The sequence below is a fragment of the Cricetulus griseus genome, chromosome 7, assembly GCF_003668045.3.
Source record: "Cricetulus griseus strain 17A/GY chromosome 7, alternate assembly CriGri-PICRH-1.0, whole genome shotgun sequence".
Taxonomy (NCBI): domain Eukaryota; kingdom Metazoa; phylum Chordata; class Mammalia; order Rodentia; family Cricetidae; genus Cricetulus; species Cricetulus griseus.
Genome location: NC_048600.1, coordinates 5,216,602 through 5,242,634, shown reverse-complemented (window position 1 = coordinate 5,242,634; position 26,033 = coordinate 5,216,602). Strand labels below are relative to the sequence as shown.

Sequence of the window (26,033 nt, the reverse complement as noted above, 5' to 3'; positions counted from 1 at the left end):
AGCTTAGAGGATTAAAGTCTAAGGTCTTAGCATCTGTGAAGTCTGCGGGATCCGCCACCTGGATGGCTGTTCAGCCTCATCTTGCTTTTCACTGTCTGCACTCCCATCTTCTCCCAGGTTTGACCATATAATAACTGGTTCTTCAAGCATATCATACTTCTCATTTAGGGGCCTTCCATATTTTCCCCTCTATATACTCTGATACTCTGTTATTCTACAAACTAAATCCTATTCTGCATAGCACACCTTAAGTACAATTTTTCAGGAAACTAATTTCTAAACATCTGGCTTATGACAGGTGCTGTGTTAACATATTCCATATGTTACCCTTATGCCTTTTCTATTTGTTTACTGAGAATCTTTTATGATACACAAGTGCTTTACCACTGAGCTATAGTCTCAATCTTCTACAGCCTTTCTAGATCTTTTTGTTTGTTTGTTTGTTTTGTTTTTCGAGGCAGGGTTTTTCTGTGGCTTTGGAGGCTGTCCTGGAACTAACTAGCTCTTGTAGACCAGGCTGTTCTTGAACTCACACAGATCCGCCTGCCTCTGCCTCCTGAGTGCTGGGATTAAAGGCGTGCACCACCAACGCCTGGCTGCCTTTCTAGATCTTACCTTGTTTGTAAAAACCTATTGTTCATTGAGCCTTGTTAATTATAAGCTTCATAATGACAAAGGCTTGATCTTGTCTTATTCATACAAGTGCCTGCAGTACCCTGCCTGGTGCCTTATATATAACAGGGTGTCTGTAAGTATTTGTTGAATAAGTAAATTGAAGATTGCAATGATACAGCAGATCTCAGAAGTTACCAATCAAGCTTTAAGAAATACAGTTCTGAAAGAAGAAGACTACATGTGCCAAATCCTTAGCTGGGAAGTAAGTGGTTTGTCAAAATAGTTCTTAAAATGCAAAACATAAAAGAAGATAACTCCCAAACACATTTTTTTTTTTTTTTTGGTCCAGGTTGGTCTTTTGGTAAAAATACTTTAAAACTCCAAAAATAAAACAGTGAAATGACATAGCTGTATACTTACACAAAGGCTAGGAACAAGGCTAGACAGATTGACGTGTCGTGGTGCAAACATGTGAAGCTGCTGAAGGCAAGAGATGGCAGCTGCCTGAACTAGAGAGTCAGAATGGTCCTGGGTGATCGCACAGCCCACCAAACAGGAGGAGCGGATGGTGGAAATGGTCGCTGCATTTCCTAACAGGAAAATAAAAGACGGTGTAAAATACAACAGTGTTAGTATCACGAAAACACTCCTGGGGTAATCATCTTCTAGATAACCCCTTCTTCCAATCATTATTCAGATTGCTTAAATAATATGAATTGTCCCCAAATATGATTTCAAAACACAACTGTATTTAAAGGTAATAATTCATGTTTTAGAAATTTATTCCTTTAAAAAGTCATACTATTGCTGGGCAGTGGTGATGCACACCTTTAATCCCAACATGAGGGAGGCAGGTGAATCTCTGAGTTCCAGACCAGCCTGGTCTACAAGAACTAGTTCCAGGACAGCCTCCAAAGCCACCTGTCTCAAAAACAAAAACAAAAAATCAAATAAAAATCATGCTATCCTTTATAACCACCAATCTTATGCTAAATTACAAGATTCCTCATTCTGCAGTTCTCTACTCAACAAATACTACTTTCATTATGAAAACTTTAAATACTGTTTGCAAATCTTTTAGAGGTAATTAAGGAAAATGTTACATATTTTTTGTATAGCGGTTTAATTACCAAATATAGGTATCTGAAATTTTCTTCTAATGTGAAGTAAAATAATCTTTTTGTTTGTTTTTTGAGACAGGGTTTCTCTGTGGCTTTGGAGCCTATCCTGGTACTCTCTCTGGAGTCCAGGCTGGCCTCGAACTAACAGAGATCCGCCTGCTTCTGCCTCCCGAGTACTGGGATTAAAGGCACGAACCCCCACTGCCCAGCAGAAGTAAAATAACTTTATGTACATAAACCGTCAAGGAAATCATATAACCATGTACAAACACAAACCTTGGAGAAGGTCAAAAAGAAGTTCATAGCTCCTCTCTACTTTGATAGCCTGTCTGTAAAATGGAGGCAATACATATTCCTGAGCTGTGGCATCATTAATTGATGAAAATACAAAATTGACCTCCTCTTGAGTATTAATTAATAAATGGAGAGGGGAAGGGGAAAATTCCGAGTGTGGACTCTTAGGATATACTGACAATGACTCACTGAATTCAGTGTTTAATTCAACATCAGGAAGACCGTCTATGGGTGTTAGTATTCTGGCATCTGCACTGGCCTGCATGGGGTTCTGACAGGACACGCCCTCAGCTGCAGCCACTAAGAGCACTACCTGTGCACATTCACTACCTTCCCTTTTAAAAGGACCCTGCCCATCTGCCATCTCTCTCCCTTTCTCCCTTTCTCTGTGTCTGTTCCTCTCTCCTTTTCTGCCTCTCTCTCCCCTCTATGTTAGCTCTCTCACATGGTGTCTTTCTCTCTCACTCTGCTTTTTAAATTTCAAAGGCCCCAGTAATAAGAGCAGCAGCACAGGACAACAGGTCTTCTTTGAACTAGCTGCTCAGAGCCCGGTGAGACATCATGTTAGGGCTCACAGAGACTGAAGCAGCAATCAAGGAGCCTGCAGGGTTCTGAGCTGGGTCCTCTGCACACGTTAACTCATTAGCTTGGTGTTCTTGTGGGACTCCTAACAGTGAGAGTGGGGCGTATCTCCAACTCTGCTGGCTGATTTAGAGACTCTTCCTCTACTGTGCTGCCTTGATGTGAGGATGTGTGCCCAGTCTTACTGTGTTTTCTTATGCCATATTTGGTTGATATCCCTGGGAGGCCTGCTGTCTTCTGAGGAGAAATGGAAGAGGAGTGGAAATGGGGGAGAGGGAAGGTAGGGAGGACAGACTGGGAGGAGAGGAGGGACAGGAAACTGCAGTCGGGATGTGATGTATAAGAGAAGAAGTTTTTTAAAACGGTGTTGTGAGCCAGGAGTTGTGCTGTACACCTTTAATCCCAGCACCACAGAGGCTGTGAGTTCAAGTACAGCCTGTTCCACATAGAAGGTTCTAGGCCAGCTAGAATTGCATAGTTGAAGCCATGCCACAAAAAAGAAAATGCTGCTGTGGTATTTTAAAAATGGCACTGAGTGCTAGGTTTTGGAAAACACAAATATACAGTAGATAATAATTACTAAAAAGGTTTTACAAGTGACATTGAAGAAACTGAAGGGCAGTAATTGCCCATGGGCTTTCTTTAGGTTAAGATGAATTTGCTTACCTTGCAGTTCTGGTCCAACCGTAGTTATTATAGCACCCAAACACCGGCCCAGACACTGATGGACTTCTGTGTGTGAAGGTGGAACTGTCAATAGCAAGGTGAGAACTAGAGACAATGTGGGCTCCACATATCCACGGTACATTGGGCCACTAGAATCTACTATCAAGGCAAGTGAATGAAGAGACCAAGTCTACAATAAAACATAATTTTATTTTAGTTGTAAGGAGCAACTACAGTACACTGAATCAAGTATACTAAATTTTTTGTTACATTCAATATGCTTTGAGACAGAGTCTTGCTGTATACTGGGCTGCCCTTGAAGGTATGGTCCTCACGCTTTAGCCTTCCACTTGCCGTGATGTGGCACCATGTGTATGCTCTTACATGTGTATACTCTTACATGTGTATACTCTTAAAGTTTCATTTGCCCAAGCATAAGATGCTTGAGAAAAACCAAAGGTTAAAAAAAAAAATACTCAAGGAATAAATTCGGTTCAATGACCCTAGAACCTGGGCTGTGGTAAAAGCAGAAGTAAGGGGGGGGAATGAGGCTAATTAGATATCAACCAACCTAATAATGAGAGGAAATGCAAAAACTAAAAATAAACAATACAATATGCTTGAAAGTAAATATGTGAACTATGAAAATTAAATTGCAGGTAAATGCATGGTGCTGGAACCAGTCTAAGTGCTACTGCGGACCCAGAAAGACAAACACCATGTTTTCTCTCATTTATGGAAGTTAGCTTTGAAGACACACACACACACACACACACACACACACACACACACAGGGTTTAATTCCCAGGATAAGGCAGACTTCGAAGATTATGTTGGAAACAAAACTCTTGCCAAAGGTCTATTACAAATAAACTCCTGAAATAATAAGGAAAAAGCATAATACATTTTCCTAACAACTTATCAGGCATAGATATTGTTTAAAAATTCTGTGTCGGGCACATGTTTGTGATCCTAGCACTCAGGAGGCTGAGGTAGGTGAATAGCAAGTTTGAGGTCAGCTTGGGCAGAGCAGGGAGACCTTGTCTCAAAAGCAAATGTAGAAAAATACTTCAATACCGTGTACCTGAACTTCAGGGGATGTCCCATCTTGAGCGAGAGCCAATAAGATGCTGACACTGGTCTTTAGGTGTTGTCCCGATCCTATGCCACCAACATAACGATGCAAACAACCAAGGGCCAGTGAATGACCAGTTCTGGATACAACGTCTCGAGCCGACTTCAGCCTGAAAAAAGATGATGCAACAGGAATCATTTTCTCCATTTTCCTTTAATAACTGTCTGTGACTGAGAACATGCTCACTGTGTACAGAGTCCTAGGTTCAATCCACAGTGCCAAGGAAAAAACTTGCATCCTGAGAATACACAACACACTTCTTATTTTACTTAAGAAATTTCCTGTATTTTGTTTTGTTTTTGAAGTGCTAGGGACTAAATCCACATCCTTGTGTACACTAAGCAAGCACTTTATCACTGAGCTATACCCAGCTGTTTTTAATTATGATCAAAGTCTCTATAAAATGGGCAAATTTCTACATATGTTTTATATACATATAAAAGACTTATTTTTATTCACATGTAGGTGAATTACATGTGGGTACCCATAGACACCAGCAGAGGGCACACTGGGTTCCCAAACATGGAGTTACAGGTAGTTGTAACATGCCTGGTGTGGGTGCAGAGAATTGCACTTCTGTCTTCTCAAAAAACAGTCAGTACTCTTAATTGCTAAACCATCTCTCCAGCCCCTAAGATGTATTTTAATAAAAATTTAAAAGTAAAAGAAATATTGCATATAAATTTTAAAATAGTTTACAATGAGATGTACTTACTATGTAAAACTCATCAATTGCCCGGGGCTAGCCTCAAACTTAAGGCAATCCTGCTTTAGCCTTCCAAACATTGGTATTACAGGTATGAGCCATCACACCTGGGTTTAAAACTCACCAATTTAAAGTGTCAAGTACATAATGATCATTGGACACTGTATGTAACCATCACATAAAAACCATTGAACAGAAATGTTCAACTGAAATACAGCACACACATAACTTCTAAAATACTTGTCTCAAAACAGAAAACAAAGATAACAGAAATTAATTTTAACAAGGTACCAACAAAATACTAAAATATCATGATGCGATTAATAAATTACTGAGATACTTATACTGTTTTTCAAACCAAGTCTTAAGATCTGATGTAAAATATATACTTAGCAGTATTCATCAGTTTGGTGGAGATGTGTTTCAGCTATTCAGTAACCAAATCAACTATGCTGAGACCAAAAACTCTATTTCCTAATTATGGATACAGTGGAACCTGCTCTCATGCCCCTTCCCGGAGGAGGGACTACAACCCTCAAACTTTGAGCCATAATACATCATCCTTCCTTAAGTTGCTTTTGTCAGGGATTTTGTCATGGCACCTGAGACATTATCCTATAACCAACCAGGCTGCCATTCATATGTGAAAACAAGGAAAGCTATTCTCAAAATGTAAAAGTTCAGAAACTACTTTTAATTCTTTCTCTCTTGTTAATGATTATGATATGGATTAATACATTTAAATGTTCAAAATACATGAGGTAAGAAGGATGATTTATATGACTTGTGTGTTATTTTGTGGCCTTTTGATTTTTAACTTCTCTATTTAAGCACCCACACAACAATACTAAAAACCCTATTTCTCATCTCAGTCATGCTTGTTTGGACCTCTGAGGTTACACCTCATAATTAACATGCACAATAATCTTTCAAACCTGAAGTGTAACTTTCTTTTCTCCTCTACGTGAAGTCTTATTCCAGGAAGTAAAAGAAAGAGCAAACTGGGGTAAAGCGAGGCAGAAAGTACAGAGTAAGGCCACAGGTGCCTGTGGGTGACGTGACAGGAAAGGGCTGACTGACTTCTCAGTTCCAATAGGTAGATGAGAAACCAGGTCCTCCTCAAAAGTTCTTAACATATTACATCTCTCCCAGAATTGAGAGGTCCACAAATTACTGAATTAAAAATTAAGATTATTAAACCATGTAGAAAATACATAGTCTAGGCAACAATTTCTGACTGCTTAAAAGACATCTTAGACTGGTTGAGACACTTCTTAGGAGAAACACTTACTTGTCGAAGCTGTACTGGGCCATCCGAGCAATAAAAGATGCCTCTCCCACCACCTGAGCCATTCTTCCAAGGGCTTCCCCTGCTGCACACCGTAAGATGGGGTTTGGGTTGTCAAGAGCTCCCATAACCAGTGTCAGAGCAGATTTACGAACTTCCTCAGGTCCTAAGGTACTCTTGTTTTCAGCTAAACCCTATATTGATTTTTTTTAAAAAAAAAGAATAATACTATCAATTCATAATTCATGTTGAAGGAAGTCAGATGTCTTCACACATTATACATGGTACATCTGGGGCTGATACCGCTAGATGGACTGTGATCACTTCCTAAGTGTGACTTCAGGATACAGTAATTAATAATCAGTAGTCCCACTGGCCCTAGAAACACAATCCATGGCAGAAATTTCTACTTAAGTGCTAATATTCAATATTCATTTGGGCGTAAAGGACACTGTAAAGTTAAATTGAGCATTATTCAGCTGACTAAATGTCAGTATTGTAATGAGTATGAAACTGAGTTTTTTGTATAAAAATTCAATAAACAACATGTGGGGGTGGGGAAAAACAGTTTGTGGCTCCAAGCTGTGGTCCTGGCTACTTGGGAGGATAAAGCAGGAGGACTGCAAGTTAAAGGTCTGCCTATCTACACAGCAACCTCAAGACCAGTCTGGGATACTAGCAAGACCCCACCTCCAAATAAAAATGTAAAAATGGGCTGGAGAAGGCTCAGTGATATGTGCCTAGCACACACTAAGCCCTGGATTCTATCATCAGTGCCACAAAAAACTAAATGAACACAACAAAGACCCTCACAATTATGTATAAAGTGTACAATCAATATATATGTAAAGACAGATAGGGTGGCAGTAACCAAATGCTGACGTAAGTTAGTTTTCTGTTCTAGCTGTACCTGCTGCTTTGGAATTTGTCTTTCCTGAGATGAAAAGCAAGCAATGGTGCCAGCAGAAAATGTTAACTAGAGCAGAGGCATCAGCCATTTCTATGTAGAAAGTGCATTCTCCACTGTGATGTTGAGCCCACTGTTCTCCCAACCACTAAGAGCCATGACCATCTACCTCACTGCTTTTTTTCATACTCAGATGTCAGTGTCAGTCTCAACTTAGGGCATATATCAATGGCTACACAAGTAACCCCAAGGTTATTTCTCTAACCAATGCTTGCTTTCCTCTCCAACACCACACTAGCAAAGCATGACTTAAGGAATCCTTATTTAATCACCTGTACTTTTGTTATGCTAAATTTTATTATTACAGCACCATTCTATAATAGCCCCAGCACTAAATAATATATAAAGGTTTTTAAGTAACCCACAAAAGCCTGGATACTCTTGATTCATGAACTCTGCTGAGAATGAAGCCAGTTCTGTAGTTAATCCAGAAAACACTCCCTACACACAGCATTCTCTTATTTATGAAACACATGCTCTGCTGATTCAGTTTAAATCACAAGTGGAAATTAATCTTCATTACAAAACCAGATCTCATTAAACAGACATCTCAGAAAATCACCAAAGAAAATTATTGGTGCTTGTAAAATTTGAGGTTCAAACTGAAATGAGAACTTTTAAATTACTAAAATAAAAAATACTGATTTAATTATAATAAATTCCATACAGTTTCTAGTATATATATTACATTAACATGAAATCACCTTTATCAAATGCACGCACATCAAAATATAAGCACTATAATAATCTGGCTATTACAAACACAGTAACATCTTTAGAACATTTGTGCTGTTCTAGGAGTCTACCTTCAGGGCACTAAGAACGGCAGTAAATATATTCAGCTGCACAGCCTGCTGGCGGACACCCTTGGCTTGCTTAACACATTCAGCAAAGTGATCCAGCATTTGTAACCTACAGTAATAGGATAAGATCACATTAGTGGTTTTTAAATATGGCTCAAAAACAGAGATAAAATGTAAACTAATTATTTATCCGTTAAGTCCCCAGACTGTGTCCATTTCATCCCCATAGCTGATTGAAAACTGACTTTTACCTCCTGCATCAATATATACTCAGGTAGTTAATCAACCAGAACCAGAAAGGAAACTCAATACTAATTTCAATTAGCAAACTAAGTCATAATTTCAGAGGTCTTAAACATTTATACCAGTGTATCCAACAAAATTTCTGATTTATAGTAACACTTATTCTGACTTACAGTGACACTCAGTACTGTGAATGTCCCCCCAGATGCCTATGTAGAAAAGACTGGATCCCCAGAGTTATACTGTTAGGCGGTGAGGTCATCAGTGCACTGGGGAAAGGCCCTGGGGCAGCAGTGGGACCTTGGCCTCTTCCTTCTTTCTCTTGTATTGCTTTCTAGGCATTCACGAGCAGTGTGGCTCCACACTGTACCTGCACCATAATATGCTGCCTTACAACATCATGGAGCAGAATCTACAGCCAAAATAAACAGACTCTCTATATGTTAACTCTTTCAGTTACTCTAAAATGACTAAGGTAGGGCCCATGAGCTTCTCTCTCTCTTCTCTTGTTGACAAGGTCTTCCTATGCTGCTCCAGTTACCCTTGAACTCTTCCTCCTGCTGCTTCAGCCTCCTGAGGACCCAAGTGTCACAGACATATGTCACTTCAACTGTTCTCCTCAAAGTATTTTTAACAGATCAGAATAATCATTATCTATTTCTGCAGATAATTTTGAATTAAAAAGAAAAGAGTGACATAATTTTAAATACTTTTTATTGCATACTATGTATTTACTTTGTGTGGATGTATGTGGATGCTTATGTACCAGGTGAGCATGTGGAGGTCAGAGGCCAACCTGTGGGAGTCAACACTCTCCAACAGTGACAGTCTCGGGTTATCATGGCAGCAAGCCTCTGTACCTGCAGGGCCATTTCTTCAGCCTTTGTAGAATTTTTTCTTTTTTTCTTTATTATTTTGATATGGGGTCTCTCTATATAGCATAGGCTAAACTTAAACCCCATGTAGTCTAGGTTCTGCTTTTGTTGTTGCTTTATCTTTAAAAAAATCTTACTCAGGGATTGAAAGATGGCTTAGCAGTTAAGAGCACTTGTTGCTCTTGCAGAGAACTCAGTTTCCAACACCCATATAGTGGCTCACACCATCTAAAACTCTAGTTACAGGGAATCCAAAACCCTCTTCTGATGTACTCTGGCACCAGGGACTCACATGGTACACATACAGACATTCAGGAAAAGCACACATACACATAAAATAAAATAAATAAACCTAAAAACATTCTAAATACTTTTGTTTTTTGGGTCTTTTGTTTGTTTGTTTGTTTTGGTTTTTCGAGATAGAGTTTCTCTGTGGTTTTGGAGGCTGTCCTGGAACTAGCTCTTGTTGACCAGACTGGTCTCAAACTCACAGAGATCCCCCTGCCTCTGCCTCCCGAGTGCTGGTGTAAAAGGCATGCACCACCACTGCCCCTCCATTTTAAATACTCTTACATGGAAGGAAATTGTACCCCATATTCTGTCCTATCAGAAGCTATTGAGAGACTTAGCTTTGGGCAATTTTGTAAATGTAAAAAAAAACAAAAACAAAAACACACAACAAAAATACTAACTAAAAGTGAATTTCACAACTAGCTATGCAACTTTGGCAAAACCACAAAGTCTAGGGCTTGAATGTGTTTAGATTTAAAGCAAAGATGTTAAGTAGATATAATTTAAAGTTTTTTCAGCTTTAATGTCGTTTAACATTTATGTGGTAATCAACTGTACATAAAGAAATCAAGCTTAAATATGAAAAGCAAATAATTCAAAGCAATTCATCAACATCAAATAACCTACATGATTAAAGATATATTCTCTTTTGGAGATAAACAATAATATCTTAAAGCATGTTTTGTAAAAGTTAAGGGATATGAAAGGATCTTACATTAATTCAGTTTTCCCTTCTGGGAAATCACAAATATAAAAACTGCTTTTACAGCGGTGGAGGTTGTGGATGTAGAACACAGCAGGACCACAGTCCCCTGCTACAAGAAAGAACAGCTATGCTGGGTTCCTGTGTTCCAAGCTTGCACCATCTTACTGACCCATCCAATAGAGTAGACTTCTCACACACACGTACTTGTTCAGTAGGAGAACGATCAAGAAAACAGCTCCAATTAGAGGTACATTTTAATTTAGAAACTGTCAGACTACTGAGATGAAAACTGTTGGGTAAAACATGATCCATAAAACAGTAGGTACTAGTTGCAAGTACGCAGAGCTAAATCTTAAGTATCAAGTTACAGGGAATTTGCAGCCAATTTACTTTATCATGTACATATAAATTATGCCATTAAATTCATAAGAGCACTACTTAAGTAAAATCTGTGTTATAGTGGAATTAGCTGGGATGGAAAAAAAATCTACTCTTTTTTTGGTTTTTCAAGACAGGGTTTCTCTGTGTAGCTTTGGAGCTTATCCTGGCACTCGCTCTGTAGACCAGGCTGGTCTTGAACTCACAGAGATCACCTTCCTCTGCCTCCCGAGTGCTGGGATTAAAGGCGTGCACTACCAACACCTGGCTGGAAAAAAAATCTGTTCTTAAATATAATTTACTTTTGACTAAAATTACCCAGCTAACTTTACACTAACCTGTGTTTATAAGAAACATGTGGAAACACAACACCAAAAAGAGCCACGGAAGCATCGATCACCGAGACTCCAAGAGGGAGAGGGCCAGGTACGGCTTCACCAGCAGGGATCCGTAAGTAAATGGAGGAAGGATCGTGTTCCAGAGCCCCACTTCCAGATGCACTGTTCGGCTGGAGCTGCAAGAAAAGGACATGAAGATCACCCCAAGAAAAGGACATGGAGATCACCCCAAGAAAAGGACATGGAGATCACCCCAAGAAAAGGACATGGAGATCACCCCAAGAGAAGGACATGGAGATCACCCCAAGAGAAGGACATGGAGATCACCCCAAGAAAAGGACATGGAGATCACCCCAAGAGAAGGACATGGAGATCACCCCAAGAAAAGGACATGGAGATCACCCCAAGAGAAGGACATGGAGATCACCCCAAGAGAAGGACATGGAGATCACCCCAAGAAAAGGACATGGAGATCACCCCAAGAAAAGGACATGGAGATCACCCCAAGAGAAGGACATGGAGATCACCCCAAGAGAAGGACATGGAGATCACCCCAAGAAAAGGACATGAAGATCACCCCAAGAAAAGGACATGGAGATCACCCCAAGAAAAGGACATGGAGATCACCCCAAGAAAAGGACATGGAGATCACCCCAAGAAAAGGACATGGAGATCACCCCAAGAAAAGGACATGGAGATCACCCCAAGAAAAGGACATGGAGATCACCCCAAGAAAAGGACATGGAGATCACCCCAAGAAAAGGACATGAAGATCACCCCAAGAAAAGGACATGGAGATCACCCACAACCTCCTTTAGGAAAGTCACTCACTAAGAACTGCATAGCAGATAGAGCAGTGGAGGAATGACATGTCATCAGGCCTAACAGCTTTAAGCAGATGAAAATATAGTTTTGTCATTAAAATAATGTCATTATCAGAATCATCTTCTGGAGTCATCAGAAAAATCATGTTCATTTTATACACTTTTATATTACCCACTTTAGTGTTCAAGCAAAACTGTATCCATTGTTAACAAAACCCACAAAAATGATTTAAGCAGATTTGTTTTTGTTTTGAAGACAGCTTCTCCCTATGTAGCCTTGGTTGGTCTCAGACTCACTATGTAAACCAGATTCGTCATGGACTCATAAGAAACATATCTGCCTCTACCTCTCTCTCTGTCTCAGCCTCCAGCTCTGAAAGACTGGGATGAAAGGTTTGTGTTAACATGCCTAGTTAATTTTTTTTTATAAAAACAATTTATTTGGTTCTAAATATCCAATTTATTAACTCTCATTTCTTCCTAACCTGTTACAAAACTAAATAAAACAAAACACTAGCAACCAAAAAGCCAGTTAAATCTGAGTTTTGCCATAGACACAATTGAGTAACTAAATACAAAGGATACTGAATGAAGACATTTTGCTAAATTTTACTACTACTATTGACCTTTTCATCATTTATCCACCTCTAAGATGCTAATAAGTATCTAAGAAAGTGAAATGAGTGTTACTGTGGCCCAGGGTAGCTTCTTTTTAAATGACAACGTGTCATAGGAGCACTGTTTTAGATTACACTAGTAATTTCATTTCCTTGTGTGTTTTACTACCTGGTCTTCGATTGACTTATGATCAGTTTCTTGAAGCCAGGAACCCAGAAGAACACTGTCATCATAATGGCAGAGGGACCGAAGGAGGGAGGTGGTTGTGTTGGCTGAGTTGTCAGTCAGAGTGAATTCTGCTACCAGTTCTCTGAGAAGAGCATTGAAGGATCCTAAGATACAGAATATCAGAGCAGATTAAAATAATAATTTCATGTCCACAAAGAACAGAACTGTGTTTAATAGGAATAAAGTTAGTTTCCATCCCTTTGTAAACAAGCCATACAATTTTTTCTTTTCCTTTCTTTTCTCCCTTTTTGTTCTAGCTCCCCCCTCCCCCGCCTCATTCCTATCAAGACAGGCTCTCACTATAACTGCCTTGACATCCTGAGCTCAAGACATACCCTACTTCAGTCACACAAGCAACTGGACTACAGCTACATGCCACAATACAATTCTCACTCTAAAATTTATACTAAATATTTTAATATGAATTTTCCCCCCAACAGTTCTGAAAAGTCTAGGGCTTCATGGTTGCTAGGTAAGTGTTCTTCCACTAGGCTATATCTCCTTGTTCTTTATTTTTAAATAATTTGAAGGACAGCGTATCACCAAAGCCAGCCTTAAACTCATGCCGTGAACGAACAGGTCTTAAACTTATGACCCTAGTGTCTAAGCCTTTCAAGTAGCTAAAACTACAGGCCTACACCACTAGGCCTGACATATACTAGTTTAAATATACAATAATGATATTTTCATTTTTAGTATGATATAATGCAGTTTAAGTCCAAACTAAAAGTAACATAAAATGCAAATAGTGAACAGAGCCTTCATTTTAAACACATTATATGCTATTTATTTATGACATTATTAATTGTCCAATACATGCAAACACTGAATAGTACCCACCAAAGCTTGTGGGCTTAGTTGTATTAGAGAGAAATTAGTGGTTTGATATTATTACTTTATATATTTCATTTCTGCCAAGTAAACTATTATCCTCCCTTCAAGGACACTTAAACTATGTTACAATGTGTATGGAGTAACGGGTGTGTGTGTGTGTGTGTGTGTGTGTGTGTGTGTATGTGTGTGTGTGTGGTGGTGGCAATTAAATATAGACTCTGAGGGCAAATCATCTGTGTCTGAATGGAAATTGCCACTTACCAGGTAACACGCAGGCAAACATTTTTTCCTAAGATTCTTGATCTACAGAATAGGTGTTTGACCTCTTAAGTTGGGCCAGCATCACAGCAACATAATAGAATACATAAAGAGCTTGGAATGGTAGCCAGACTATGATAAAATCAACAAATTACAAATGCCTTTATGTGAAGAAAAGCAAAATGGTGGCCTTCTTTTGCGAAGCAAGTTTGAGAGGGAGTCCTGGTTAGAACTCTCATACTATGAAGAACCTGAGAGGCATACTGAAGAATTTTTATCAGATACTGCACATTTTATTTACCTTCGTAAGTTTTTGGAGGTAATAAAGCCAAGATATCATAAAGTCTTAATCGGACCATTGCGGCACTAGCTTTCAGGTGGGCTCCATGGGCCTTAATTACAGACGGAATGCTACAATATCGAAAGTGAAATTGGGGTCAGTTAGTTGTTAGAACGAGTATTACTTATAAACAATTAACATGGTCATTTAGCAATGCACTGAAATACTTCCAAAGTACAGTGATAAGCTAATCTGTTTTCAGTTTGTTTTGTGATCAAAATAAAACTAACAGAAACACTTCAGAATACGTTACATTTTAAGCCACACCATTAATACAATTTTTAAATTGTAAATTTTATTCACAAAATAAAGTTTAGATGCTTTCTATATAAACTGAGAAGCACAAAAATGCTAACTACATTTTTATTGATTAATATATAAAATAAGGTGTCTGTGAGGGTCAGATCTTGAATCATTCAGTACATGGTGGGTGGGCGTGGTGGCCCATCTGAAATGCCAGCACTTGGGAGGCAGGCGCAGAGGACTCTCACAGCAAGCTGGCTAGAAAGACTAACAGCATTGGTGAGCCCTGGGTTCAAGAGAGAGTCCTGGTCTCAATATATAAGCTGAAGAGTGACTGAAGAAGACATCCTATATCAACCTCTGGCCTCCAAACGTATGTACATGTGAACATGCATACATACATGCACACCCCACAAACACATGCAAGATGTCAACTTCATCCAAACTGTTTACTTACTGTGACATCATGGTCATGGCACATTCAATAGGAGTCATTAATTTCCTAATTGCATCCTCAGTTAAGAGCTCAGGACAATGTGCAACAAAACTTCTCATGGCTAGAGAAAAATTTTTTAAAGATTGAGAGATTTTAAGCATTATAGAATGGTAAAGACATCTATAGTTCTCTAGCTGGGTGATGGAGGTGCACACCTTTAATCCCAGCACTCAGGAGGCAGAGACAGGAGGATCTCTGTGAGTTCCAGGCCAGCCTGGTCTACTGAATAAGTTCCAGGACAGTCAATGCTACATAGAGAAACCCTATCTCAAAGAATAAAAACAACAACAACAAAAAAAAAACCCAAGACATCTACAGTTCTCAATTACTATAAAATAGAAGGTTGAGAAGTCATGTAAAACCAAAAGAAAAGGCAGAAACAACTACAGAAAAAAAACTGTCAGGAGAAGAATGGAAATTAGAAATGGAGGGAGGAAACTATGTTAGGGAGATTGTGAGTAGAAATTCAGATGACTACAAAGAAAGCTGAACAGGAGTAAACAGATGGCCCACAGAGAAAGAACTTCCATCCTTATCCTTTAGCAAAATAGCTATGCCCAAGTATGCCTCAGATGTGCAGAAGTACACTGGCACCCACACCTGGCCACCGGACCCCAATGTGTCTCTCCAACTTTGGGGCAAGAAGCATTTTTATGCCAGGAGAAATGAAAGCAGAAGAGAGGCCCACTGCAATTCTATTCCCAAATGAGTAAAACCTGAGCTTCTCCTGGAACTTGCTGACCCCAGATGAACTTACTCTAACACCTTTTTGGAATGCTGATGTTTGAAAAGCAGTAACATCTGCACACTGGAAAATGATATCAAAAGAAGTGTTTTCACAATGCAAGGAAAGGCAGCTGCAGTCAGCAGAAGAGTTTCTGTTCCTATGCTGGATATGTGATGTGGGATGTGGTGCTTCAACACCAATGGATGTGACTGCAACTACTGAGAATAAAGGGACATGGGTCCCAGTCCCGAGCAGACACTGCCACTACACCTCCCAGCTGCTGGTTCCATTTTTATTGCACAACAACAACAGTTAGCTACTGTTGTGATAATAGCTTGCTATTAGGAGCAAACTGGAGTATCTTAGAAAGGCTCTGAAGTCTAAGTGGCCACATACCCAACAACAGATATAAAAACAAAAATGTACATGTGAATTTCCATCATTTACAAATATTTCAGTGACAAAAGCAGCGCTAAATAGTAACGTAGGAATATTCTGAAAGTACGATGTTTTCAGTTCTTACCACATAAAGCTCCAGCACGGCCTTCCAGCGTCACCTGCCAGGTAAAAGAGTCTCCCCGTGCTTTCTCAGCCTCCAGTTCCTTTAAGGAACGGGGGAAAACGTTTCGCCACAACAGCAACATCTTGGGTAGGTGGTAACGAACAACAGAGGGTCCTAAGCAAGAAAACAAAGAACACAAAACTGCAATTATACATAGACAAAAACAGAAGTCAAAGAGAGTGAGTTCTACTGGGCGTGACGACGCAGGCCTGTAATCCCAACGCACGGGATGTGGAGGCTGGAGGATCCACAGACATGGCAAGCAAGCATCAGCTACATAAGAGTCTGAGGCCAGCCAGGGAGATTTGTTGAGATCCTCTCAACAAATTAAAAATACAAAAACAAAAAACAAACCAAACAAAACAACAAAAGCAGAAGCTTTCCCAACACCTCTGTCATTTCACTCTATTTTTTATGTTTAAAATTAAATTTCAGAATGCTCTTCTGCAGTGGGTAAAATAAAATAGGTGCCAAGACACAATAAAAGTTTCTTTAAAAGTTAGTATCCATGTATATAAGATGCTACTGAAATTTTCCTTGAATACAGTCAGATAGTGTGCTCCATATTATCCATAATAATATTTGCTGAGAAATTTCCCACAAACACATGTGAATATGAACACATACACCTACTTGCACATATACAAGTACGTGCTCCTCCACTTGTGGGCAGTGTGAGGTTAGCTACGTGCAGAAACACGATATTTACATTCCTAAGAAATTCATTTAAATGTACCATTAACATACTTTTAACATAAACTTCTGGAAAGAGTTACCACTTTATTTTCTTTAGAGAACAGGTCAATGGGCAGACTGTAAACAGTGGAGAACTTCTTAGCATGCACGTGCACACTCTGTGGGAGCAGCTGAACTAACAAGTGGCTCTAGTCATCACTATAATATGTATTTCTATCCTATGCACAAGGCTCAACTTTGTACCTAAGATTTATCATAGCGCTCAGGAAAACTCCCCCAAGCATCACCACCAAGGCCGCAGAAACGGGACTTCTCCACTATTAAAACCATGACTCTGCTCAGGCAGTCCAGTTTTCTCCTCATAGTCCCTCTCCTTCAGCAACTCTAAGCTCTTTAAATAGATGATGACTACTCTTTTGGGAAAGGTGAAACTTTAGAAAAGTTTGAACCAAAGAAGTAATTACCAAAAAGAGATGTTTACTCCTGAATAATAGATAATACACTTTTATATTTTTAACCTCAGTTACAGAGTCAGCCAAGATGCTCATACCTAAAGTCATGAGTGCTCCAAGCAGAAGCCAGCCAGCTTGGGTACGCTGTAGAGACAGCCTGCTGTTTTGGGCAGCAGTCCGTAACAGGTCCTCAGCAATACTGACTACCATCTGCAAGAGAAGTTGATGAATAAGCAGTAACAAAACAGGCAGCTTATATATATTACTACAAACAACTGTCCCTTCCAGTTCTTGCTAGCATGGTCCCAAAGCAGCCTGACAGAAAGCTACTGTTTCAGCATGGATGGTTCCTGGGGACCCTAAGTGTGCTGGGCAGAGTAATCTCTGGAGCCATACTGCCTGGTTCTATCCTACCCCACTGCAGACAACTAAAATCTTTGCCTTAGTTCTCACCTTGGTAATACAGGAGTGTCACCCTCACTTTTGCCAGAATTGAATATGTTCATATGGGACTACAACTGGGGCAAGCCTACGTAACCACTTAATATATTATTTGTTGGTACTATTTATTATCCTATATCCAAGAACTTGTTGAACTGCTCTGATGCACCTGCCTTTAAGCTTATCTTTTTTTTTTAAGATTTTATTTATTTATCATGTTCTGTCCACATGAATCCCTGCAGGCCGGAAGAGGGCAGATCTCATTTCAGATGGTTGTAAGCCATCATGTGGTTGCTGGGAACTGAACTCAGGACCTCTGGAAGACCAGCTAGTGTTAACCACTGAGCCATCTCTCCAGCCTTGCCTTTAAGCTAACCTTACAGAGCACAGAGACTAGACAGCGCAGATTCAGGGAGAGTGAGGGAGAATGGAGCATATTATTAAACAATAATGTTGTATTGAGTAGTGATGGTCAACAGAGAAAAAGCTAACACAGACCAGATGGTCTAGTGAGAATTCAGAAAGAAGGTTGAACCTGGGCCTGTAAATAAATAGGCTGAAGTTTGATAGAGCAAATAAGAAATTTTACTGTAAGAAAGGCCTGAAGGCTGAAAGGGCATTAGAAAGATCAGGAGGGCTGATCTGAATAGAACAGAGGGAATTCAGAATGAAGAGGCAGACTACAGATTATGAGTTCCAATTTTCTATCAATCAGACAGAAGATTGTATTTTATTCTGAGTATCAGGTATCCCCTTAGGACCACCAAACAAATGTGAAATGATGTGAGGAACACAGGAAACAGGACAGTCCAAGGAGGAAAAAAACAATGAGGAAACAATCAAATTGCAAAGATGACAAAGTCTTAAATCCTTAAGCAGCCGGCTGTATGGCAGCCAAATGTGCCAGAGCAAAGGAGAGCTTAAAACCAAAGGCAGTGACTGCCCAAGTTAAGCTGCAAATGATATTCATACACACTCTTAAGAGTCCTAGAGAGGGGACTGGAGAGATGGCTCAGGGGTTAAGAGCACTGACTGTTCTTCCAGAGGTCCTGAGTTCAGTTCCCAGCAACCACATGGTGGCTCACAACCACCTTGAATGCGATCTTGTGCCCTCTGCTGGCATGCAGGCAGAAGACTGTATACATAATAAATAAAATCTTAAAAAAAAGAAGAGTCCTAGAGAATAGACAGTATTATACACTATGTATGTATATAATAGCAAGTAAGATAGTCAGTAGTATATACTATGTATATATACAGTATGTATGATAGTAATATATGCTATATATATATGTTAGTATACTACATAGAATATATACTATAGAGTATGTACAATGATTTTAGTATACACTATGTACACATATAGTATGTATGATAGTAGTATATGCTTTGTGTATATATATTAGTATACCACATAGAATATATACTATAGAGTATAATTATAGTATACACTATGTACATATATAGTAGTATGATAGTAGTATATGCTATGTACATATATATTAGTATACTACATTTATACTGTAGAGTATGTACTATAGAGTATAATTATAGTATACACTATGTATATACATAGTATGTATGATAGTAGTATATGATATATATATATATATATATATATATATATATGTATAGTAGTATATTACATATTACAGAGTATGTACTAGATAGTAGTATACACCAGAAAGAATGGCAATGGCTTATTAAAAACAATTTAATTTCTAATTATTGTCAAATACTAAATGTAGCAATAGATTATTCTCTGCCACTTTTAGACACAGCAGTGTAATATTTTTATTTTTAAAAACTGAAAGAACAGGGGCTGGAGAGATGGCTCAGAGGTTAACACTAGCTGCTCTTTCAGAGGACCTGGGTTCAATTCCCAGCACCCACATGGCAGCTCACAACTGTCTATAACTCCAGTTCCAGGGGACCTGATACCCAGCGCATATAAAATAAAAATTAATAAATTAAAAAAAGAAATTCCTTTAAAAAACAACTAAAAGAACACTAGGCCCAGTGGCATCTAACTATAGCCTAGTTACTCAAGAGGCAGACACAGGAGAATTGCTTAAACACTGGAGCTCAAGCAACATTTGCACGCACATGTGCGTGAGAGCACGCACATATACACACAGATACACCCCCTTCCTCCCTCCCTCAAAAAAAAGTAAAGGTTCTAAGTTTTAGATGATTATTACATAGTTGTTTTTCTTCTAAAAGAAATTATAACATGATACTATACACAGATAAAAGCTATTGTTCCTAGGAAGACTAACTACCAATTTCAGTTAGGGTCTGTTAACTATAGTGTACATTTCCAGTTGTGATCTGATTGCCTGGCTCAGCATTAAAGACTGCGGAGCCCCAGTAGGAACCAAAGCCCACCTGCCAGCATGCAGACTTGTGTCATACCTTTCCTTTGGCATGAGGAATGCCCAAAGGACACTGATGCACTCCACCCAACAAAGCAGCCATTGCAAAACTGTATCCACTAACAGCTTCTGGTGAAGTCTTGAGGTTGTTGAGCCGTTCTGCACACCTATCTAGAAATGGTGTCACCTGGAAGGGCAATGCCACAGCCACACAGCGTAGACACCATGCAGCAGCAAGCCGAGCAGCCATGCTTGGGTGAAGAAGCACGGATGTCACAATCTCCAAAAGTCCTAGAAAGAAAATCCAAAACGTTACTCCTTACTGATGAAAAATGATTTCAGTATAATGTAATAATTAAAATATCAATCCCTGTAATTTCACAGTTCCCTAGCTTTGCCAGGAAGCACATATGTAGTTCATAAACAGTGGAGTACTTTAAAGGAACAGAGTGTACAAAGAATATAATTACATCCGATGAAATACAAAAGTTGAAGATGGAAGTAAGTGGCAGCTTATGCCTGCAATCTCAGCACTTGGCAAGTGGAGGCAGGCAGGTCTTTGGGTTTGAGGTCATCCTGGTTTACATACTGAGCTCTATGCCAGTTAGAGCTACATAGATATTCCTCCAAAGAGTAAATAAATGGAGTTGCCATAAAATTATATTGTCCTTAGCAAATCTTGGTCAATTAGAAACCTTTCTCACAGTTAATTTGTCTCTTGAAACTTTAATATTTAATTCAATATCTCTATTACTATGAAGATTAATTTAAACAAAAGCCAATCATCTGCTAGTCATGATGATAAGTTACTATGAGTTAAATACCGATCACAACTATATTCTGAAAACATTCCAGCAAGCCCTGGATGTCGCACCTATGGATGCTTCTTGAATAAGAGGAGAGGCAGTGGCATTCAGGCTCTGCACCAGGCTCCCAAGCTCCTGGAGGGCACAGACCATGACGTGCTGGCTTGCTGCAATGTCTGCGGCTCCAGACTTGTTCTCACTACTTGTATCATTCACCACAGCTTCTGAAACACAAACACAAAGGGGGTGAAATAAGTTGTGATTGTCTTTTAATCCATACCATTTGATTTCTACATGTTAAAAACCATGCAGTTATTTCTTAGTGGCAAACTCATGTAACTAATACTGATCTGAGTTGGCTTTAAACTTTTTAGGAGCAGGGACACAGGAAGTCACAAAACAACTTGCTGGAATTAGTTCTCTCCTGCCACATCTGTTCTAGGGACTGAACTCAGGTCATCATGTTTAGTGTCACACACCTATAACTGCTTAGCTATCTTGCCAGCCCTGACGTGACATTACAACACTGTTGAATAGATTCACAACAATGCTAAAATACATACTGTATATATTTGATGCTTCCAAGAATACAACTTAGGAGGTACAGGAATCCACCATGTTTTACCAAAGCAGACTCAGAGACAGGGATGTACCTCAGTAATAAAGCACTCACCTTGCATGCTTAAGGTATTGGATTCAATCCCTAACCCTACAGAAAACAAACACAAACAAATAAACCACCAACAAAAGCAGACTTGGGGGTAAAAGACTTGGGTTCTAACAGCAATTTCATGTAAGCTCTATGATGGGACATGCTACCCAACATTGCTGTGTCAAGTTCCTGTAAAGGGACTTCCTTCACTGTCTCAAAGCTACTTGTGTTGACTAACCTTAGGTTAACAATGCATACACAGAAATTAACCCATCCTGCTACAGGACACATTCAGTGAGTATAAATAGCTGTCATTGATAATTATTATTATTACTGCTGCTTCAAGTGCTGCAATATACCAGAGGCTTCAAATTACTGACAAGAAAGTAGATTCAAAAGGAAGTGAGTTCAGAATTTACTGCTCCTTTTCCCACTTGCTTTCATGTCTCTTCCTAAAGCCTTTTAATAGCCACTAGAATTAAAATGTATCCCACGTGAGACAACTAAACATGCCTTGACAAACTACTAATTGAGAATACATTCTGGCTCATAAGTCCCTGATACAATCATGTCACTTAATTCAGTAATTAGGATTTTTATGGTCAAATAACTAATCTACAGCCATAAAGTTAATAATCCTTCAACCACAGTAAAATGTTCTCATTTTTTCATTCACTATCAACTGATAATAAAGATATAGAATACAGAATGATAGACAATCATTGATCCCTCTTTCCTTGTGGGCACCCAACTGGAAGGTGCATGAACTCCATCTTTCAGGTACTATAGCTGGCTTACCCAGGTCATACCAACCACTTAACACAAGGCTGCTGGCACTGAAACACTTGAAGCAACATGTGAACCTACCCCACTTGTGAAAAATCATATATATACTTAGGCATATCTAAAAGAGCAATGCCTCATTAGTTCAAAATCCCTTCCATCAATAACTTTCAGTTATCCCTATGCATTTAAAAAGTTTAAGCTACGAAAATGACAAAAACAGGTGGTAGAGGCACATGCCTTTTTAAATCCCAGCACGTGGGAGGCAGAGGCAGGTGGATCTCTGTGAGTTCAAGGCCAGTCTGGTCTATAGATCGAGTTCCAGGACAGCCAAAGATACACAGAAAAACCCCATCTTTAAAAAAAAAAAAAGACAAAACACATAACCAAACTGTACATTTATTTTGTTAATATTGTAAGACAGTTAAATGATTACATATACTAACTATATGTAGTTACATCCTTATTTTTAAAGACCTCCTGGAACAATATAATTTGCCTCATTAAAAATTAGTATCTATTTCCAGTGGTGGTAAAACTAAATTGTCTTACACAATTTATACTTTGCCTTAGATTGGTCTGCTAAGTACATTATATACTCTACAAAGGCAGGAACTTTGCATCACTAATTTAAACCTTGTCAGTGCTCTTCATAGCTCAGATATTTGATACTACCTATGAAATGGCCCCTTCTGAAAAGGGCTTCTTTTCAGGGCTACAGCTGAGTAGAAGGAGTAAGTTTTAAAGTCCTGTAGTACAGGACTGCAACTGTGTAGAGACAATCGTGGACTATAAAATAGCTAAGAGACAGGACGTGCGAGTGTTTCCAGCAGAGACAGCTCACGCATGGCTTATCTAAAAACTGATTTCTTAAAACTTTGAACTGTTAGACCCCCCGAAAACTCAAGTATCTGGGGTCCCAGGCCACGTGCACGGTCACCCCGATCACCAGGCGGATTTGAGAGCTTGCTGCAAACTGCACGAGGCTTTATTGTAATTTAATGAGCTAACCCCATGTTAGCTCGGGTCTTTCATCCACCCGCCATGGAGGATGGCTAGAAAAAGACGACTCCTAAGGTCTCCCAAAAGATCTTATAGGGCAGCGTAAGGGGAGTGTCTAGGGGGTATGCACAGGCTTACGCACAGGCTCACGATTGGTGTGCTTCCAGGCTTGGAGGGCTTGCCCTGTGTTGATTGGTCAACTGGTTGTTATGGCCCATAGGCCCTCCCAGGGTGGTTGCTATGCTCTCTACGTCATTGCTGTGCGCTTGTCCGTAAAGCACACCCAGGGTCGTAAAGCATAGCGCCACCAGCTAACTTCCGATTGGCTCCTTGTCACGAGACAGGCATCTGACCTCTAAGTGACCAAGGCAGGTTTATGGCAAGCACGTGTTCGACTGTTATGGCTGCCAAAAGGGAAGCCGGTTCCTTCAGAACTACTAAGCTGGGCAGTGGTAGCAGATGCCTTTAATCCCAGCACTCAAGAGGCAGAGGCAGGTGGATCTCTGTGAGTTCGAGATCAGCCTGGTCTACAAGATCTAGTTCCAGGACAGCCTCCAAAGCCACAGAGAAACCCTGTCTCGAAAACCAAAAAGGGGATAATAGTCATCTGTGACTATTACTTTCTAAGTCTTCAGTTTAAGCCTATTAGAGAAGTAAAAGAAAAACAGCAAAAAATGCATATTTATACAAAAAGAGACTTCAAGCAGAAAAATGACAACAGATACTCTCACGAAGATAAAAAAAAAAACAATATGCTAGTGCATTCTGGGAAACTTAGAAGTAGCCCAGGCACTAGCAATAAAACCAAAACCCACACCTTACCAGCAAGCTACTCATCTTAACACTTGGTTTCAATGCAATTATACGATGCTTTAATGTTTTTTAAAGGACTCAATAAAAATTACTCTGAGGAGCTGGGTCAATGACTCAGGGGAAAGAGCACTGGCTGTTCTTGTTCTGGGTTTGTCTCAGCACCCACATGGCGGCTCACCACTATCTGTATCACAGGCCCCCTGTGAACTCCACCAGTACCAGGCATGCACGTGATGCACATAGCTATTTTCAGGCAAGACATTCACTCATTAAATAAAATGAGTTAATCTAATTTAAAAATTATTTTTAAATTACTATGAAAAAACAGTCCCAAAAGATACAAATCAATTAGAGATGTTGATTTTTAATTAAGAATGAAAATCCTAGCACTTACAAGACTGAGGAAGGAAAATTCCAAGTTTGAAGACAGCCCAGAACATGTGATGAGACCCTATCCAAAAACAGGAAGGAAGGAAGGAAGGAAGGAAGGAAGGAAGGAAGGAAGGAAGGAAGGAAGGAGGGGAGGGAAGAAAGGAAAAAGGGAAGGGGAACTAAACTAAATGGCCAGGGTCATCAATCAGCAGCACACACTGTGACCTCAGTTTTCACTCACCCACTGCTTTCATCTGTTTCCCGATAGCCTGGCAGATTTCCTTGGCAGCTGCTATCTGGGCTTTCTCCCCCAACAGACTGCCCACGGTGGCTCTCAGGATGAAGGAGACACAGCGCCTTGAGTACACGGCGTCCACATGTGTCTGTGTTGCTCGAGGATGGGAAACCAGATCAAGCACATGTGACAAAAACGTTGCAAAGCTACGCTCCAGCCACTGACCACCTAATGCTGTCACAAAGACCACATATGCCTATAAACACATTAAGACACAGCCTTAGATATCTCTGGGCAAATGAACAGAAAGTGACTACAGAAACAATCATGGCAGATTACGAAAAGAAGTTAGACTTGAGATTAAAGCACAGCAAAGTGAAATTTTCCCTCTCTCTCACTGTCTCTCTCTCTCTCGGTTTTTGTAGTCAGGGTTTCTCTGTGGCTTTGGAGGCTGTCCTGGAACTAGCTCTTGTATAACAGGCTGGTCTCGAACTCACAGAGATCCGCCTGTCTGTACCTCCCGAGTGCTGGGATTAAAGGCATGCACCATCACTGCCTGGCTAATTTCCCATCTTTCTAAGACTCCTGTCACAGGAATTACTAGTAGGATCTCTGAATGAAACAATTCTTGTTTCGTTTTTGTTTTATCTGTTTGTTTGTGAGGCAGGGTCTCACTGTGGAGCCCTAGCTGGCCTGGAACTCACTGTGTGGACCAGGCTTGAACTCACAAAGACCCACCTGCCTTCACTGGGACTAAAGACATGTGCCACCATCCCTGTATTGAATAAAACAATTATTGAAAAGAGGCAGGCATGGTTTTGCACACCTGTAATCTCAGCATTCAAGGGGATCACCTCAAATCCAAGGGCAGCCTGTACAACAGACTCTCAGGTCAGCGTGGGCCACAGAGTGAGATGCTGTATCTAAAATTCCAAACCAAAAACAAAACAAAAGATTCTCAAGATAAAGCCACCCATGAAGAACATAAAGGGAGTGTGTTGAGGGTGGAAAGCAAAGTTAACTTCCTTCAGGGTCAGCAAGGTAGTGACACATGGGAGTAGAGATTAACATTCCAAACAAACACCAAGAGCTGCAGTGCACCTGCCGGTGACATCCAAGACAGCCCCCCTCGCTCCATCTCACATCTGTTTCAGGGACAAGGCACCACTGAGGGGACTTTGACTAGGAGCATGAGCTATGCTATCTTACCAGATGTTATTAGATCAGTAACCATTAGTTATTGTTTTGAAATGAAAATTCCAAGTCAT

General features: G+C 39.8%; 1 protein-coding gene across 3 annotated transcripts in view; it reads right to left on the bottom strand.

Annotated features, from left to right (window-relative positions):
* Heatr5b (HEAT repeat containing 5B) overlaps positions 1-26,033 on the bottom strand; it is a 76,482-nt gene that overhangs the window by 39,259 nt on the left and 11,190 nt on the right. For all 3 annotated transcript variants that reach the window (XM_027426054.2, XM_027426055.2, XM_035448262.1), the window contains exons 8-21: positions 24,772-25,021; positions 20,977-21,132; positions 20,143-20,393; positions 17,385-17,496; positions 16,100-16,252; positions 14,811-14,910; positions 14,072-14,181; positions 12,619-12,782; positions 11,009-11,184; positions 8,181-8,286; positions 6,411-6,601; positions 4,363-4,522; positions 3,279-3,468; positions 1,036-1,205 (exon numbers count right to left, since the gene is read on the bottom strand). In XM_027426054.2, the coding sequence (XP_027281855.1) occupies positions 1,036-1,205; positions 3,279-3,468; positions 4,363-4,522; positions 6,411-6,601; positions 8,181-8,286; positions 11,009-11,184; positions 12,619-12,782; positions 14,072-14,181; positions 14,811-14,910; positions 16,100-16,252; positions 17,385-17,496; positions 20,143-20,393; positions 20,977-21,132; positions 24,772-25,021 (2,289 nt within the window). The remainder of the gene's footprint in view (positions 1-1,035; positions 1,206-3,278; positions 3,469-4,362; positions 4,523-6,410; positions 6,602-8,180; positions 8,287-11,008; positions 11,185-12,618; positions 12,783-14,071; positions 14,182-14,810; positions 14,911-16,099; positions 16,253-17,384; positions 17,497-20,142; positions 20,394-20,976; positions 21,133-24,771; positions 25,022-26,033) is intronic.